This window comes from Nansenia antarctica (assembly GCF_963989245.1).
Source record: "Nansenia antarctica genome assembly, chromosome: 19".
In the NCBI taxonomy this organism is placed as follows: domain Eukaryota; kingdom Metazoa; phylum Chordata; class Actinopteri; order Argentiniformes; family Microstomatidae; genus Nansenia; species Nansenia antarctica.
The window spans coordinates 26,168,527-26,188,283 of record NC_137692.1 but is presented as its reverse complement, the minus strand read 5'-3'; the positions used below and the strand labels follow the sequence as shown (position 1 = coordinate 26,188,283).

Below are 19,757 nucleotides of genomic sequence, written 5' to 3'. Positions count from 1 at the left end.
AGTCTGTGTCTGTGTGTGTTGGGTAGGTGGAGCATGTCTGTGTACGTGTTGGGTAGGTGTAGCATGTCTGTGTCTGTGTTGGGTAGGTGTGTTGGGTAGGTGTGTTGGGTAGGTGTGTTGGCTAGGTGTAGCATGCGTTGGGCTGGTGGCGAGGTGGTGTCTGCTGGCGTAACCTGGGTATGGTGAGGTGCTGTCAGGCTTGGATGTGATGCCCAGGGTAGTGTGGCAGGGAGCCTGCAGGCGGGGTAGGAGGAGCCTGCAGGCGCGGTAGGAGGAGCCTGTAGGGTAGGAGGAGCCTGCAGGCGCGGTAGGAGGAGTCTGCAGGCAGAGCTAAAGGAGCCCGTCCCGTTGGAGAGAGAAAGCCGCCAGTCTGTCCACATGGGCCTGCTGAGGCCAGTCATCCATCGCGTGCTTTCATGTCATGCTCTAGATCCATGTCTTCACATTGATCTGTTGGCGAGTGTGTGTGTGTGTGTGTGTGTGTGTGGTGTCTGTGTTTTTTGTGCGAGTTGTTTCTTTGATGTTGTGTCATCCCAATTCCCCAGCAGTGCGAGTGTGTTTCTGAATGCGTGTTAGCCTTGTAGGTGTGAGAGAGGGTCACTCCCGTATGCTGGCGGAGTACGAGAACTGAGGGAAGTGCGTGCGCTGGTCCGGGTCCTCTGCGTCTAAGCTGTCATCTGGTGGAACCGACATGGAAGACGGACGAATGAAGGAAATTCAACACACAGACGAAGGAAAAGGTGATAAACATTTGTTTCTTAATATGAAATTGAAACATACAAACAACACGCTATCCCGGTGTTAGAACTTTAGAATTTGTAACTGTAAAACACCATGCACACTCTAACCCTAAAGGCCCTTGCACACCAATGCGTTTTTTACGTGCGTTTTTTACGTCCGTTAAAAAAATAAATTAGAACTCATGTTGTGTCAACCACGCTTGCACACCAATCCGTAATATTCGCCCGTCAAAAAAAAAAACGCAACAGGTTCGATTTTCTGCGTTTTTCGCGTCCGTCAAAAGCCTTTTGAGAGTTGTTATTGACCACTCCGCCATAGACTGGGACACATCGTCAAATTAGAACTTTAGGACAGTTGGATTAAAGTTTACAGAAGTACATGTCTCAAGTATTATCTTTCTCGGTTAGTCGAGTGAAAGAAAACAACATACAGATTGATAATAAAGAGGGGTAGTGGTGGTCTAGTGGATAGTGAGTTGGACTTGGGATCGGAAGGTTGTGAGTTCAAATCCCGCCTGAAGCCACACCACTACTAGTGTGCCCTTGGGTAAGGCACTTAGCCCTCAGTTACTCCAGGGGGAATGTCCCTGTAATTCGTAATTGTAAGTCGCTTTGGATAAAAGCGTCTGCTAAATGACAAAATTAAAAAAATTAAAATTATAATTCACACAATATAATACTACGAAAGCGTACGGCACTAAACAATAACATTCATTTGGGCAGCATCACTAAACAATAACATTCATTTGGGCATTTATTAGCAGGTGAAACTCCCCTTGCTGCCGACGAGTTCTGAGGATGGGGTGGATCCAATATTTCCTTTTCCTTTTCCTATTTTCAAGAAGTGAGAGGAGCACAAAATCATCCTCACTGCTTGAAGACTCCATGTTGCGTATTGCGAAAGGGTTAGGAGAGGAGAGGAGAGTAACGCAACGTAAAAAACGCAACGGACTCCGCAACGGACCGGTGTGCAAGGTCTCTGTGCGTAACGTTTTTTTCGGATGACGGATTAAAAAATACGCATGCGTAAACGCACGCATTGGTGTGCAAAGACCTTAACTCTGGACATGTATACTCACACTTGTCTGGGGGCGTGACGGTGATGGTTTGTGCCGTGAACTCATCGTCAAAGTAGCGTGTGTCCGTCTCTGAGGTCACCTGGGGCTTGAAGGGCGGGATGAGCTGTGGAGGAGGGTTAGGGTTAGACCAGCGGCTGTGGAGGAGGGTTAGGGTTAGGCCAGCGGCTGTGGAGGAGGGTTAGGGTTAGGCCAGCGGCTGTGGAGGAGGGTTAGGGTTAGGCCAGCGGCTGTGGAGGAGGGTTAGGGTTAGGCCAGCAGCATGTTAGAATGGAGGAGGGTTAGGCCAGAGGCCAGCGGCATGTTAGAAAGAGCTCTGTTTCAGAGGACAATTTGTCTCATAGGCAGACAGACAACCAAAGTACAATACAATAGAAAACAGACAAATTACAATAATAACACCACCACCACATCTACATATACACAACCACACAATACACCCTAACAGTCTAACATATGCCCTGACATACATAACAGTCTAACATATGCCCTGACATACATAACAGTCTAACATATGCCCTGACATACATAACAGTCTAACATATGCCCTGACATACATAACAGTCTAACATATGCCCTGACATACATAACAGTCTAACATATGCCCTGACATACTGTACAATGTGCCAGTCTAATAAAGTGCAATGGAAGTCCAGAGGAGTCATGTGGGGGGGGGGGGGAGGAGTCATGTATCATCGTCCCTCTGTGCTCCTGAGAAGCACTGAGTGATTTAATGGCTGTGGGAGTGGAGTGTTTGTATCTGTTGGTCTTTAGTTTGGGGGGGGGGGGGGGGTCTGAAGCAGGAGTCTGGGGATAGGGGTTCGAACGGTGAGTTATGGGGGTTGTCACAGTCCGATGCTTTTCGCGATACGGGTTATTCCACTATTACATTTGACATTCAGGTTGCCAATCAAGCAAAACATAGGAACGTTCAAATGGACTCAATAAAGGAACTATAAAAAAACATGTTTTACTTCTTCACTAATGATGGAAGTGCAACCGGCCTAAAATCATTTAATATTAGGGGGTGTTATTAGGGAAATCACATTTGCCTGTTTGCAACGTTTAGGCACTCTTTTCAGATTAAATGACATCGGGGAAAGATTGGGACAAGTTCTGCAGCAGCGGCCTACAGATATGTGATGTGGCCGAGCGTTGTTCTAATCACACGTGTTCATAAGAGATGATCTGTCCAGTAGCAGTACTCTGGTCCTTTTTGTCCTCGGATTTCCTTATTAAAAACAAATACATCAAACCTGAAATAAAACTCAACCTCCTGTGCTACAAGCTGCATGTCAGACTTCACACCATCCTTTTCTCACTTTTAATCTTTAGTCCAGTGGTAGTGTTAGGGTGTTAACCTAGGGTTAGGGTTAGGGTGTTAACCTAGGGTTAGGGTTAGGGTTAGGGTGTTAACCTAGGGTTAGGGTTAGGGTGTTAACCTAGGGTTAGGGTTAGGGTGTTAACCTAGGGTTAGGGTGTTAACCTAGGGTTAGGGTGTTAACCTAGGGTTAGGGTTAGGGTGTTCAGCCCAGACTGAAGGTAGTTTAGCTTGGCCTTCTTATCTCACGTTTCACTTCTCTGTCTGAAGCTGCTAAGCCAGGATACTGCATAGACGCCCTATTTCTGGTATTTGGTATTAAGTGCTTTTGTAACCCAGGGCTTGTTCTTTTGTTGGAAAAAAGTCTACAAAAAGACACAAAGACGATACAAATGACACTTCCATTGCCCCAAGCCTTCTCTTGTCTTCCTATGCGGAGAGACTGGTGAATGTTTAGAAAGCAACAAGCACTGACCAGTTCCATTAAGCACGTTCGTTTCAACTGGCACTTTTCAACATTCTGTGAAATCAAGTATCTAGGCCTCTCACCTTCCTCTCTACGACATCCTGCCAGTTGATGGTGGTGAAGAATTTGTGGGTCATCACATCTTTGGCATCATCTGGTCCACCTCCAAGCCTGCAGAGTTATCATAGTCAGTATCATTACCACAGTTTACTTTTCAGTCAGTATATCAAGAAAAGCATCAGGAAACACGCACACGCACACGCACACTCACACTCACACGCACACGCACACGCACACGCACACGCACACGCAGACGTACCTCTTCTTGGGGTCCTTCTTCAGCAGGCCAGCCAGCAGGGCCTTCCCCTCACACACACACACACACACACACACACGCACGCACGCAGACGTACCTCTTCTTGGGGTCCTTCTTCAGCAGGCCAGCCAGCAGGGCCTTCCCCTCGCACACACACACACACACACACACACACACACACGCACACACACGCAGACGCACCTCTTCTTGGGGTCCTTCTTCAGCAGGCCAGCCAGCAGGGCCTTCCCCTCACACACACACACACACACACACACACACACACACACACACACGCGCAGACGTACCTCTTCTTGGGGTCCTTCTTCAGCAGGCCAGCCAGCAGGGCCTTCCCCTCACACACACACACACACACACACACACACGCACACACGCAGACGTACCTCTTCTTGGGGTCCTTCTTCAGCAGGCCAGCCAGCAGGGCCTTCCCCTCACACACACACACACACACACGCACACACACACACGCAGACGTACCTCTTCTTGGGGTCCTTCTTCAGCAGGCCAGCCAGCAGGGCCTTCCCCTCACACACACACACACACACACGCACACACACACACACACACGCACCTCTTCTTGGGGTCCTTCTTCAGCAGGCCGGCCAGCAGGGCCTTCCCCTCACACACACGCACACGCACACACACACACCTCTTCTTGGGGTCCTTCTTCAGCAGGCCAGCCAGCAGGGCCTTCCCCTCACACACACACACACACACACACACACACACACACGCACGCAGACGTACCTCTTCTTGGGGTCCTTCTTCAGCAGGCCAGCCAGCAGGGCCTTCCCCTCACACACACACACACACACACACACACACACGCACACGCACACACACCTCTTCTTGGGGTCCTTCTTCAGCAGGCCAGCCAGCAGGGCCTTCCCCTCGGGCGCCAGGTTCCTGGGGAAGCGGATCTCCTCCATCAGGATGAGCTCAAACAGCCGTTCGTGGTCCTGGTTGTAGAACGGCAGCCGACCGCACATCATCTCATACATGACCACGCCCAGACCCCACCAGTCCACCGCTCGGCCGTAGTCGTTGTCCTCTAGAACCTGGAGAGGGAGGAATTACATTTAGAGATTTCACAAAGGTGAGAAATCTTAATTCTTGGGAAGGCAAGGGAACTTTCTCTCCAACTCTCTAATGTCGGTGACATGACAGTTTGCAATGTGTCCAGTCGATAATCTTTTACTTATCAGTGGCAAAGTTACTACTAAACTCTGACGTTAGGAGAATTATTGGCAAGACACGGAAGCAGCAAATAATACCTCAGATCATCTGAACAGAATCACAATGTGTTGACCAAACCACAGACGGAACAGATGATTGATGACTACTTGGTTTAGTTTATTTACCTCGGGGGCCAGGTACTCTGGGGTACCACAGAAAGTCTTCATGGTGGCTCCATCTGTGATGCCTTCTTTACACAGTCCAAAGTCTGTGATCTTAATGTGTCCGTCTTTGTCCAGCATCAGGTTCTCCAGCTGCAAGAGAGACAAAGGAGATGACGGCTGCTTCTTAATGACAAAACTTGTGTACGGTAATTGTAGGTAGGTGCTGGAGATGAATATAGCAAGTACATATCAGCAATTCAAGATGTTCAAGCAGATTTGGTATGAAAGGGTTAGGGTGAAAGAACACCTTTACCTTGAGGTCCCTGTACACTACGTCTTGTGAGTGTAAGTATTCCAGCGCAGACACAATCTCGGCACCGTAGAACCTCGCCCTGTCCTCCGTAAACACGCGATCCCGTGACAAATGAAAGAAAAGCTGTAGACACCAAAATATAAACCAGTACATATGAGCGAGTGGATTGGCTAATTAATCAATAGACCATCGACAGTATTTGACACGGTACAACGGAATGAGGGTTAGGGTTGCTGCTTACCTCTCCTCCATTTGCGTACTCCATCACAAAGCATAGCCGGTCGTGTGTTTGGAATGCATACTTTAGTGTCTGCGCGGGAGACAAGAGACTCAGGTTCAGGAACAACAAGGAATGAGTATGTTGTATAGTGAATTGTTGTCATCAGTGGGCTTAGTGGAAGCCAGTCAGAGACTCACCGTTAGAAAGGGATGCCTCGTATTCTGCAGGACTCGGCTCTCTGTGACTGTGTGTGCCACCTCATCCTATGGGGACAAACACACATTTGGTGGGACAATTAACATACAGCAGTTTAGGCTACACACAGTGGCAAGAAAAAGTATGTGATCCCTGGTTTTCTGCATTAATTGCAGGGCTTGACATTAAGCTTTTTCAGGTACTTGTCCTTTGGACAAGTGAACTTATCTTTTACTTGTCCGAGAGCTCAAGTTACTTGTCCAAATCCAAAGATTTTGAAAAAGCAATAATATGAATAATAATATATTATACTCTCACCGGCCACTTCATTAGGTACACCTTTTCAACTGCTTGTTAACGCAAATATCTAATCAGCCAATCATGTGGCAGCAACTCAATGCATTTAGGCATGTAGACATGGTCAAGACGATCTGCTGAAGTTCAAACCAGCATCAGAATGGGAAATAAAGGTGATTTAAGGGACTTTGAACCTGGCATGGTTGTTGGTGCCAGACGGGCTGTTGCGTGATATTATAGTGTCAATATGGACCAAAATCTCTGAGGAATGTTTCCAGCTGTCACGCCTTCTACCCCTAGGTAGTGGGCTGTGCCTCTCTCTCTTTCCCTCTCTCCCTCTCTCTCTCTCTCCCTTCTCTCCCTCACTGTTCAGTCAGTCTGCTTTGTACCCTAAAACCCTTATTCCCTGTGCCTGCAGTCCGTTCAGCCTGACTCCTGTTACCTGCCCTCCTGCCCTCCTGCCCTCCTGCTACCTGCCTGCCTGCCCTACCGGCCTGACCCCTGCCTGCCTAACGACTACCCCTCCTGCCTAAGCCCCTGCCTGCCTGCCGACTACTTCTCCTGCCTGACCCCCCCCGCTTGCCTTACGACCATTCTCTGCCTCAGTCCGTAAATAAATTATACTTTATTTTCCTACATCTGTCTCTGGTCTGTGTCTGCGCTTGGGTTCCTTATCTGACCGTAACACCAGCACCTTGTTGAATCTATGCCACAAAGAATTAAGGCAGTTCTGAAGGCAAAAGAGGGGGTCCAACCCCAAGGTGTGCCTAATGAAGTGGCCAGTGAGTGTATGTGTATGCAAATAACACATTTGACTACTATTGATTTGATAATAATGTATCCTTAATTTTCAAATGTATTCAATATGTTGTAATTATTTAAAAATGTAACCCCTAACCCTAACCCTTTTAGATTAAGATTGGCCACAAAAGGGATGAATATCTAGGAATATTTACAAAAAATGTTTGTAACTATAGTCTCTCCCCAATGGAAGCAATCTTATTTGCTAGCTTTTGGATAGTAGCCTATCCTATATTCAAATTGAGAAATCTATTGTAGTTTATTTGTACTTAATAATGGGCCTATATGTTTGCTCCTGACTGTGGGGCAAGGTATTTATGACCTCCTGGCCCCTCCCCCTGACCTGATAGGACCACTGGCTGTGACTGCATCTTGACCAAGTTTATAAATAAGGATGTGGGCTCTGGCCCTGCCTCTCTTCTCCCTCACCTCTTGACCAAGCAGCTCTCTCTCTCTCTCTCTCTGTCCCCCTCCCCCTCTCTCTCTCTCTCTCTCTCTCTGTCTCTCTTTGCCAGACCAGCGTCCATCTTTGATGTCTGTGTACTTTGCATTTTGAATAAATGGTCTTAAACTGCTCAATAACTATTCTTCATTTTAGTAGCCAACAGGTTAGGAATATACGACACTATCATTAGTGTCATTCTGAAGTTCGTATTGCGATGTGCTGGTCTTAAAACTTCAAACCTAAAATATACGATCGCATCGAACTACATGAAATAAGCGGCATTGAGAAGAAGCGAATACGCGTTCACGTGAATGGCACTAGTGACAGGAGACCCACAACACTATGGCTGCGTTCGTAAACTCGCTCTGGAATCTGATCAGCACTCATGGAATGCCTTTTGTCCAATCACGTCTTTATGACGTTGAACGCAGTGTGCGCTCTGAGCGAATTTACGAACTATGACGATAACGAACTACGAGAGACTGAAATAGCGAGAATGAGGCGCGGCATCGCTTTGCTTGCTATTTTTTTTTCTATTCAGATCGGAAGGAGGAATTCATGTTTGCATATTAATACATATTGTTTTTTTGTTTTTTTTACTTGTCCATCGGACAACTGCAGGAGGAAGTCCACTTGTCCGAACATAAGTGACTGTTCTCTGGCTAGCCTGTTTCTCTCTGTGACTGTTCTCTGGCTAGCCTGTTTCTCTCTCTGTGACTGTTCTCTGGCTAGCCTGTTTCTCTCTCAGTGACTGTTCGCTGGCTAGCCTGTTTCTCTCTCTGTGACTGTTCTCTGGCTAGCCTGTTTCTCTCTGTGACTGTTCTCTGGCTAGCCTGTTTCTCTCTGTGACTGTTCTCTGGCTAGCCTGTTTCTCTCTGTGACTGTTCTCTAGCTAGCCTGTTTCTCTCTCAGTGACTGTTCGCTAGCTAGCCTGTTTCTCTCTCAGTGACTGTTCTCTGGCTAGCCTGTTTCTCTCTGTGACTGTTCTCTAGCTAGCCTGTTTCTCTCTGTGACTGTTCTCTGGCTAGCCTGTTTCTCTCTGTGACTGTTCTCTGGCTAGCCTGTTTCTCTCTCAGTGACTGTTCGCTAGCTAGCCTGTTTCTCTCTCAGTGACTGTTCTCTGGCTAGCCTGTTTCTCTCTGTGACTGTTCTCTGGCTAGCCTGTTTCTCTCTCAGTGACTGTTCTCTAGCTAGCCTGTTTCTCTCTGTGACTGTTCTCTGGCTAGCCTGTTTCTCTCTGTGACTGTTCTCTGGCTAGCCTGTTTCTCTCTGTGACTGTTCTCTGGCTAGCCTGTTTCTCTCTGTGACTGTTCTCTGGCTAGCCTGTTTCTCTCTGTGACTGTTCTCTAGCTAGCCTGTTTCTCTCTGTGACTGTTCTCTGGCTAGCCTGTTTCTCTCTCTGTGACTGTTCTCTAGCTAGCCTGTTTCTCTCTGTGACTGTTCTCTGGCTAGCCTGTTTCTCTCTGTGACTGTTCTCTGGCTAGCCTGTTTCTCTCTGTGACTGTTCGCTGGCTAGCCTGTTTCTCTCTCAGTGACTGTTCTCTGGCTAGCCTGTTTCTCTCTATGACTGTTCTCTGGCTAGCCTGTTTCTCTCTGTGACTGTTCTCTGGCTAGCCTGTTTCTCTCTGTGACTGTTCTCTGGCTAGCCTGTTTGAATGTGGTGGCGCAGTCAAACACAACCCAACATTTTACATTTTTGAACATCAAATCACCCAGCATTAATCCTAATTGAAATTTAATTTAGAAATGTAACATTGAGGTATTAGTATCAATTGATATTCTCAGTGCTGCCTGCATACATGGTAGTTACGCCACTGTGTTGGGGCATCATGTCTCTCATGGTCATTGGCAGCGATAGAGAACAGCCCCGCCTCACTACTGACTGCTGTTACAACACAGGGCTGATAAGGAGAGATGAGTTGGGATAAAACTCTATAATACTCAGAACTGTTGGGATGTGTGATGATAATACTCAGAACTGTTCGGATGTGATAATTCTCAGTACTGTGATGACAATGTTTGGGGCCATTGGGTTACCTTAGGCAACCTTTGGATTTGGTGCAACCTGTAACCGGCATGGAGCTGGCGGACTGGGTCTACATAAAGAACTGCAGTACAACCCAGCCTCTTCCAGATCCTGCTGACCACTTAACACAGCTAACAAGTGTGAAGGACAGGAACGCTGGACCCACGTCCCCCCCCCCCGGAAAACCTGGTCGGCCCCCTGAAACCCTGCGCCTTGCTTGGTTCTATGTTCTTTTTTTCATTTTTTTAACTTCATTTTTTCCCCTTAGAATGATAATAATATATCATATTATACTATAGAATGATACAAATGAGAAAAACAAATTAGTGAAAAAAAAATGAAAAAAAAGAAAATAGTATACTATGTTCTTTCTTTCATTTATTTTACTTAAAATTGTTCTCTTAAGGGCTCTGCACACAGCGTGCGATTTCTGTTGCGCGTCAACGTTCCATTTTGAAGTTTGAATGGAAGTCTATGAGAACATCGCATTTACCCACACACGGCCCCGATTTTAATCGCACGGCGAACATTCGATTCCATTCATTTTGAATGGGACAAAGCAGTGCGACAAAACTCGCACGCCGTGTGCTTTGTCCCATTCAAAATGAATGGAATCGAATGTTCGCCGTGCGATTAAAATCGGGGCCGTGTGTGGGTAAATGCGATGTTCTCATAGACTTCCATTCAAACTTCAAAATGGAACGTTGATGCGCAACAGAAATCGCACGCTGTGTGCAGAGCCCTTTAGAATGATAATAATATATCATATTATACTATAGAATGATAGAATGATCATAGAATGACACAAATGAGAAAAACTAATTAGTGAAAAAAAATGAAAAAAAGAACATAGTATATACTCATTTTAATAATTTAATTTTAATTATATACCCCTATATATACTATAAAAATAACAAAAAGAACATAGGTTTCCCTCTATCCTAGGTTTCTCTTTATATCCTAGGTTTCGCTTTATATCCTAGGTTTCCCTCTCTATCCTAGGTTTCTCTTTATATCCTAGGTTTCCCTCTCTATCCTATGTTTCCCTTTATATCCTAGGTTTCCCTTTATATCCCAGGTTTCCCTTTATATCCTAGGTTTCCCTTTATATCCTAGGTTTCTCTTTATATCCTAGGTTTCCCTTTATATCCTAGGTTTCCCTTTATATCCCAGGTTTCCCTTTATATCCTAGGTTTCTCTTTATATCCTAGGTTTCTCTCTCTATCCTAGGTTTCCCTTTATATCCTAGGTTTCTCTTTATATCCTAGGTTTCCCTTTATATCCTAGGTTTCCCTTTATATCCTAGGTTTCCCTTTATATCCTAGGTTTCCCTTTATATCCCAGGTTTCCCTTTATATCCTAGGTTTCCCTTCATATCCTAGGTTTCTCTGTATATCCTAGGTTTCTCTTTATATCCTAGGTTTCCCTTTATATCCTAGGTTTCTCTTTATATCCTAGGTTTCCCTTTATATCCTAGGTTTCTCTTTATATCCTAGGTTTCCCTTTAAATCCTAGGTTTCTCTTTATATCCTAGGTTTCTCTCTCTATCCCAGGTTTCTCTTTATATCCTAGGTTTCTCTCTCTATCCTAGGTTTCTCTCTCTATCCTAGGTTTCCCTCTCTATCCTAGGTTTCCCTCTCTATCCTAGGTTTCCCTTTATATCCTAGGTTTCTCTTTATATCCTAGGTTTCTCTCTCTATCCCAGGTTTCTCTTTATATCCTAGGTTTCTCTCTCTATCCTAGGTTTCTCTCTATCCTAGGTTTCTCTCTCTATCCTAGGTTTCCCTTTATATCCTAGGTTTCCCTTTATATCCTAGGTTTCCCTTTATATCCTAGGTTTCCCTCTCTATCCTAGGTTTCCCTCTCTATCCTAGGTTTCCCTTTATATCCTAGGTTTCCCTCTCTATCCTAGGTTTCCCTCTCTATCCTAGGTTTCTCTCTCTATCCTAGGTTTCCCTTTATATCCTAGGTTTCCCTTTATATCCTAGGTTTCCCTTTATATCCTAGGTTTCCCTCTCTATCCTAGGTTTCCCTCTCTATCCTAGGTTTCCCTTTATATCCAAGGTTTCTCTCTCTATCCTAGGTTTCCCTTTATATCCTAGGTTTCTCTCTCTATCCTAGGTTTCTCTCTATCCTAGGTTTCCCTATCTATCATAGGTTTCCCTCTCTATCCTAGGTTTCCCTCTCTATCCTAGGTTTCCCTTTATATCCTAGGTTTCTCTCTCTATCCTAGGTTTCTCTTTATATCCTAGGTTTCTCTCTCTATCATAGGTTTCCCTCTCTATCCTAGGTTTCCCTTTAGATCCTAGGTTTCTCTCTCTATCCTAGGTTTCCCTCTCTATCCTAGGTTTCTCTTTATATCCTAGGTTTCAAAACGTCTCTGAAGACTTGGATATCTGGATATCTCAGTACGGTGGTTCTATGTTCTTTTTTTCATTTTTTTTAACTTCATTTTTTCCCCTTAGAATGATAATAATATATCATATTATACTATAGAATGATAGAATGATCATAGAATGATACAAATGAGAAAAACAAATTAGTGAAAAAAATGAAAAAAAGAACATAGTATACTATGTTCTTTTTTTCATTTTTTTTTTTTACTTAATTTTTTCCCCTTACAATGATAATAATATATCATATTATACTATAGAATGATAGAATTATTATAGAATGATACAAATGAGAAAAAAAAGAGTGGAAAAAAAATGAAAAAAAGAACATAGTATACTATGTTCTTTCTTTCATTTTTTTTTTATTAAAATTGTTCTCTTAGAATGATAATAATATATCATATTATACTATAGAATGATAGAATGATCATAGAATGACACAAATGAGAAAAACTAATTAGTGAAAAAAATGAAAAAAAGAACATAGTATACTATGTTCTTTTTTTCATTTTTTTTACTTAATTTTTTTCCCTTAGAATGATAATAATATATCATATTATACTATAGAATGATAGAATGATCATAGAATGACACAAATGTGAAAAACAAATTAGTGAAAAAAATGAAAAAAAGAACATAGTATACTATGTTCTTTTTTTCATTTTTTTTACTTAATTTTTTTCCCTTAGAATGATAATAATATATCATATTATACTATAGAATGATAGAATGATCATAGAATGATACAAATGTGAAAAACAAATTAGTGAAAAAAATGAAAAAAAGAACATAGTATACTATGTTCTTTTTTTCATTTTTTTTTTTACTTTATTTTTCCCCCTTAGAATGATAATAATATATCATATTATACTATAGAATGATAGAATGATCATAGAATGATACAAATGAGAAAAACTAATTAGTGAAAAAAATGAAAAAAAGAACATAGTATACTATGTTCTTTTTTTCATTTTTTTAACTTATTTTTTTTCCCTTAGAATGATAATAATATATCATATTATACTATAGAATGATAGAATGATCATAGAATGACACAAATGTGAAAAACAAATTAGTGAAAAAAATGAAAAAAAGAACATAGTATACTATGTTCTTTTTTTCATTTTTTTTACTTAATTTTTTCCCCTTAGAATGATAATAATATATCATATTATACTATAGAATGATAGAATGATCATAGAATGATACAAATGAGAAAAACTAATTAGTGAAAAAAATGGAAAAAAGACCATAGTATATTATGTTCTTTTTTTCATTTTTTTACTTAATTCTTTTCCCTTAGAATGATAATAATATATCATATTATACTATAGAATGATAGAATGATCATAGAATGATACAAATGTGAAAAACAAATTAGTGAAAAAAATGAAAAAAAGAACATAGTATACTATGTTCTTTTTTTCATTTTTTTTTTTACTTTATTTTTTCCCCTTAGAATGATAATAATATATCATATTATACTATAGAATGATAGAATGATCATAGAATGATACAAATGAGAAAAACTAATTAGTGAAAAAAATGAAAAAAATAACATAGTATACTATGTTCTTTTTTTCATTTTTTTTACTTAATTTTTTTCTCTTAGATTGATAATAATATATCATATTATACTATAGAATGATAGAATGATCATAGAATGATACAAATGAGAAAAACAAATTAGTGAAAAAAATGAAAAAAAGAACATAGTATACTATGTTCTTTTTTTAATTTTTTTTTTTTACTTAATGTTTTCCCCTTAGAATGATAATAATATATCATATTATACTATAGAATGATAGAATTATTATAGAATGATACAAATGAGAAAAAAAAATTAATGAAAAAAATAACATAGTATACTATGTTCTTTTTTTCAGACATGCACTATTCGAGGGGACTCCACTTCTGTGGAGAATTGTGTCTGAGAAGGTCACAGTATGACAGTAGTCGTGTTTCCATAAACCATTTTGATTCGCATTTTGAAGTATATCGCATTAGACATTTTATGGAAACGGCTTAATTAAAATAAACTTCCTCTTAATCGCACAAAAGTTTGTAGGTGGTTTTTGCCGTATGCGAATCAGAGTTAATACGCATAGAGTTGGAAACAGGTTTGCTGAATAAACTCTGACGTAGCGAACATTCAACTCACGTGACTCAACTGTCTCCTTCGTCTCTGGACAGTCTGCAACGTGGCCGATGCTTCTGACACGCAAGAATTATTATAACTTTCCCAAGTGAAACTAATTCCTGAATTCCTGTCCATCTAAGGCTAAGTGCCTTACTCAAGAGCACACTAGTGGTGGTGTTTCAGGCGGAATTTGAACTCACAACCTTCCCGATCACCAGTCCAACTCACTATCCACTAGACCACCCCTACCATCACACACTGTGAGGTATCTGTGTCTGGTACCACTGCCTGCATCATCCCCCATGCATTTTGTGTGAACATTGATAAGAATATAATACATGTCAGATAAGAAATCTGTCTCCCCTCACAACTATAGGATAGATGACACTATACACTGAATGCTCACCTTAGCGATGATGACTTCTTTGCGCAGGATCTTCATGGCGTAGTACATCCCTGTAGCCTTTTCTTTGACCAGAATAACTTTACCGAACGTGCCCTTCCCCAGCAGCTTCAAGTAGTCAAAGTCACTCATGGTCTGTGGGGAAATATAGGAGAGGACAAGAACAAGCCATGAGTATGTATGTTACGGTACATGTGGGAATACGGTACATGTGGGAAAACTAGGGTTAGGGTTAGGTGCTAGAGTGACTTGGTACATGCTGGCATGTCTAACCCTAACCCTAACCTTAACCCTAACCCTAACCCTAACCCTAACCCTACCCCTAACCCTAGCACCCTAGCACCTAACCCTAACCCTAGTTTCCCGCCATGTACCGTAACACGTCTAATTCCAGGGGAGAAGGGAGGGAACTTCACATTGACAGCAGTGAGCAGTGATTTGCATGGGAGGTGTTTGAAAAAACACAAATGAAAAAGAGATAGATAATAGGGATGCACCAAAAGTTCGGCCACCGAAATTATTTGGTGCTGTTCCAATAACAGTGCTGCTCCAACCCCTTCAGGGCTTGGTACCTTTAAATAATCTACACCTTTCTTCATTTGGCACTTTTATAGACAGTTGTTACCAAGTGGTTCACACAACATTTTTAAAAGAAAAGGAAAACAGGCAGTTAAAAACCCAGTTGGACAGACTAGACTACGTTGTAACTAGGCTCCAGGTTACTGGCGAACAACACTGGTCAGACTTTGACAGGAACAATGCTGACCACTTTGTTGCGGGACTTTGACATGGCGACTTCCATCTCCTCCATGGCGCTGCAGTCACTGGGGGAGCCGAACTTGATGTCCATTGGCTCCTCCTCCTCCCGCGTCTTCAGCCCGTTGGCCACAGCTTGGATGGCTCTCATCCACTCCTCCCTGGGAGAGACACGAGGGAAGGTCAGGGGTCATTAAGACAACTTTGGCTGGCATGGTGCTAGTTTATAGGCACACATATGATGTGTGTGTGTGTGTGTGTGTGTGTGTGTGTGTGTAGTGTGTGTGTGTGTGTAGTGTGGGGATAGGGAGTGGCCACTAATCAGGTCAATTACAGACCTCTGAAAGTTGGCAAGGAAAATGCAAGTTTGAAAACTGACTGTTTTTAGGAGGCTGGGAACACTGTTCACAATCTTCCTCCAAAACAACAACATCTCTTTCAATCCCTCTATGGTTCAATATGTTTGATTTCTTAAGTACACAAGAAAGTGCAGCTTGGCAATGGCAAGAAAAACGTCACCACCAGCAGTACCGTGCTCACCTCTCCTCGTTGCTGTCCACGTGGAAGGTAGTATAACCCTAACCATGCTCACCTCTCCTCGTTGCTGTCCACGTGGAAGGTAGCATAACCCTAACCATGCTCACCTCTCCTCGTTGCTGTCCACGTGGAAGGTGCGCTCGATGACCGTGGTCCACTGTAGGCAGCGGATGACGAACGTGTTGGGCCTGGGCCGCTCTGTCTTCATCAGCTGACACTCTACACACACACACACACACACGCGCACACGCACACACGCACACACACACACACACACGCCAGGCAGACAGACAGACAGACAGAGGGAGATTAAATAATTAAATAATTTTGCCATTTAGCAGACGCTTTTATCCAAAGCGATTTACAATTACGAATTACAGGGACATTCCCCCTGGAGTAACTGAGGGCTAAGTGCCTTACCCAAGGGCACACTAGTAGTGGTGTGGTTTCAGGCGGGATTTGAACTCACAACCTTCCGATCACAAGTCCAACTCACTATCCACTAGACCACCACTACCCCCCAGGGTAGATTAGAGAGGTGTTGAAGAATATTCTATTTCACACTGAAATTCACACTGCCTGTGTCCCTGTTCTCCACCCTTCTCCCTCAAGTGTCTCTCACACCGACCCCATGCTTTACATCCACACAGGGGAGGACACAAGTGCACATGACATCAGAGCAGTGACATCAGAGGGCAGCCACTGTGTGAGCAGCATCAGGAATCTCACCTCACCCACCAAGCCCCATCCTTCCCCTCCAGGAGTTAAACAACATACCAACATAACAACATAACAACATACCAATATAACAAACAACATAACTGCATACCTGCCACAGAGAATAAACTACATACCTGCTACAGAGAATAAACTACATACCTGCCACAGAGAATAAACTACATACCTGCTACTGAGAAGTTGTTGAGGGGGGGGAGGCTGTGGTCGGACATCTCTGGTTTCTCCTTGTAGCCGATGAAGGAGCCGTCACTCTTCAGGATGAAATACCTGGGCCTCCAAGTCTTAATGTACTCGCCTGCAGAGAGACAGACACATGAGCGGACACAGGGTTTATGTTTGACCGATTCTGAGTAAACCGGACCAGACGGTATCCTAGTGGGTCATACGAGGGCAAAGACCGCGAGTCGTCTCGACTTGTGGCAAAAGAAGTGTCAGACCTCTGGAGGGCCCCAACACCTAGCAGTGACTACATCTCCGGTGAATTCACCCCGGAGGAGTTCGCTGCTGCCCTCCAGCATCTAAAGCCAGGGAAAGCTCCGGGGCCTGATTCCATCTGCCCGGAGCTTATTCTCCATGCCGCACCCGCCTTGAAATCCTGGCTGAGAGCGTTCCTCACTTCCTGTTTGCGCCAACTCAAGATTCCCAAAATCTGGCGAAGAGCCCTAGTTGTTGCGATCCCTAAACCGAATAAGCCTGAAGGGGACCCTAAGAGTTACCGTCCCATCTCTCTGTTATGCATCCCCTTCAAGATCCTCGAGCGTCTCATCTACGCCCGCATTGAACCAATTGTCGACCCGCTGCTCCCACGTGAGCAGGCCGGGTTCCGACGCGGGAGGTCGACCGTAGATCAAGTCACCCTTATGACTCAAGACATCGAGGATTGCTTTTCGGCAAAAAAGAAGGCCGGGGCCGTCTTTATAGACCTGACGGCTGCCTACGATACCGTATGGCATCGCGGCCTCTCCTGCAAGCTGCTCCGTCTGCTGCCGGACAGGCACATGGTCAGAATGATCATGGAGCTCATCCGTAACCGCAGCTTTACCCTCACCACCGGTCGCGGACAGCTAAGCAGGCTTCGACGCCTTAAGAACGGCGTCCCTCAGGGATCGGTCCTGGCCCCCCTCCTCTATAATATCTACACCTATGACCTGCCCAACACACTCTCGCGGAAGTACGCCTACGCAGACGACCTCGCAGTGGTGTACTCTGCTGGAAATTGGCAGTCTGTGGAGGGGATTCTGAGCCAGGACATGCAGACACTAGTGGCATACTTCCGGAAATGGAGATTGAAGCTTAGCGAGGCAAAGACGGTGTCGGCTGCCTTCCACCTTAACAACAGGGAGGCTAAACGTGAGCTTAGAGTACACCTAGATGGAACTCCCCTGCCATGTTCCGCTGAGCCAATCTATCTCGGCGTGACATTGGACAGGACGCTCACGTTTCGCCGACACCTCGAGTCACTGCGCAAGTTAACAGCTCATGTGGCGTTGATGAGGCGACTGGTTGGCTCGGGCTGGGGCGCCGGCGCAAGGACCTTGCGCACGGCAGCCCTAGCCCTCGTTTATTCAACCAGTGAATACTGCGCCCCAGTATGGTGTCGCAGTGCCCACACCCGCCTCATCGACTCGCCTATAAACGAAGCCTTGCGCATTGTGACAGGATGCCTGCGTCCTACCCCCGTGGACAACCTTCCCATCCTAGCAGGCATCCAGCCCGCAGGCCTCCGCCGCATGGGAGCCACAGCACGTCTCGCCTGCCGGGCCGTGGAGCTTAATAACCATCTGCTCCATGATAGGCTCACTATAACAGCGGAGCCCTCCCGGCGTCTCAAGTCGAGACACCCATTTGTGCCTGCCGCACAGGATCTCAGGCAGCAATGCAGAGATCTCAACATCAGTGCGGCAGGATGGGCGGATTATATGTGGCGCGCGGAGTGGGAGGCTAACACCTCCAAACTCCGCGACCACATCCCAGTCGCCGGCGCTGAGCCCCTCGGGATGGACTTGCCAAGGCTATCCTGGGTGAGGCTCAATCGTCTCCGGACCGGCGTCGGGCGTTTCCGCTCATCAATGCACAGATGGGGCTTGGCCCCAAATGCGTCGTGCGAGTGTGGCGCAGAGGACCAAACCGCAGACCATATTATCCTGGATTGCCCGGTGTACCACCCACCCAACGGGATGCATGGTCTGTCGGTATTAGATGACGAGACGATGACGTGGCTTCTGGAGGGGTGTCCAGAAATATAGCCCGGGTGAGCCCCTCAACCAGGTCTCGGGGTGGTAAAAGGGTAGCCCCTCGGCCCCGAGCCTGGTGGAGTGGAGAGGAAAAACAACAACCCATACGACGAAGAAGAAGAAGCTGGTGCTTAAACACGAAAACTGTAAGTAGCCACTGCTCCCCAGACCTGGAATACTTGACTGTTAAATGCCGACCCACATACCTCCCGAGCAGTGGAGGCTCCTCCATAGAGGTGGAGGAGGCCTGGCCTCCCCAATCATTTGAGAGAAGAGAGAGAGATTTAAAAAGCAATAATTATATATTTTATTTTTAATTTATTTAACAAAAAACATAAAAAAAATTTTTTTATATTAATATGATTTATTAATATTATTTCCGTTTTGTTCATAAATCTTTTCCATGGCTAAAACCCAATATTGCAATTGTAAAGCACCTACAGGCCAGAATCCCTATCCGTTTCTATTACTCATACACGCGTGTGGCGGAAAAAGGTACTACACGGAGGCCAGGCCTCCCCTAGGAAAGTGGTTTCTCATAGAAGTCAATGTAATGCAAATTTTTTTCATGGCAATATGTGATTGGCCAAATCACTGAAAATGGGTGGGCAGAGGAGGCCTGGCCTCCGTGTAGTACGATGTCAAATCGTATGTCAAATGGCAAAATGTTTTTCTGATCCTCTTTTTTAGCAGAGATGACAGACGATATAAGTGAAACATGAAACACTTACGGTACATGTTTCAGTTTCAGATTAGTGTTACAGTATTCGGTTGTTAAGTCGTGACGTGTTTCCGGGTCCAAAGTTGGCTGAGGCGCTCTCTTCGAAATGGCTCAATAATAATAATAATTCATTATATTTATATAGCCCTTTTCCGAGGCTCAAAGACGCTGACAATATGGGGAAAACGGGAAAGTGCTGCGTCCCTTGTTGTATGAATAGATCCCAGTCTAAAAAACGATTGAACTGTCATTCTACCGCTG

General features: G+C 44.4%; 1 protein-coding gene across 1 annotated transcript; it reads right to left on the bottom strand.

Moving 5' to 3' along the window:
• Positions 1-597: 597 nt before the first annotated feature.
• On the bottom strand, positions 598-16,817 carry LOC308173722 (RAC-beta serine/threonine-protein kinase-like; the record flags this gene model as incomplete). The annotated part of the gene is made up of 12 exons (XM_080548765.1): positions 16,708-16,817; positions 15,911-16,022; positions 15,277-15,427; positions 14,514-14,645; positions 6,008-6,073; positions 5,832-5,900; positions 5,591-5,713; positions 5,299-5,427; positions 4,781-4,995; positions 3,687-3,774; positions 1,820-1,922; positions 598-677 (listed from the first exon to the last, which is right to left on the bottom strand). The coding sequence occupies exons 1-12, from the start codon at positions 16,751-16,753 to the stop codon at positions 598-600; spliced, it is 1,314 nt and encodes a 437-aa protein (XP_080404891.1). The 5' UTR covers positions 16,754-16,817.
• Between the last annotated feature and the right edge of the window lie 2,940 nt (positions 16,818-19,757).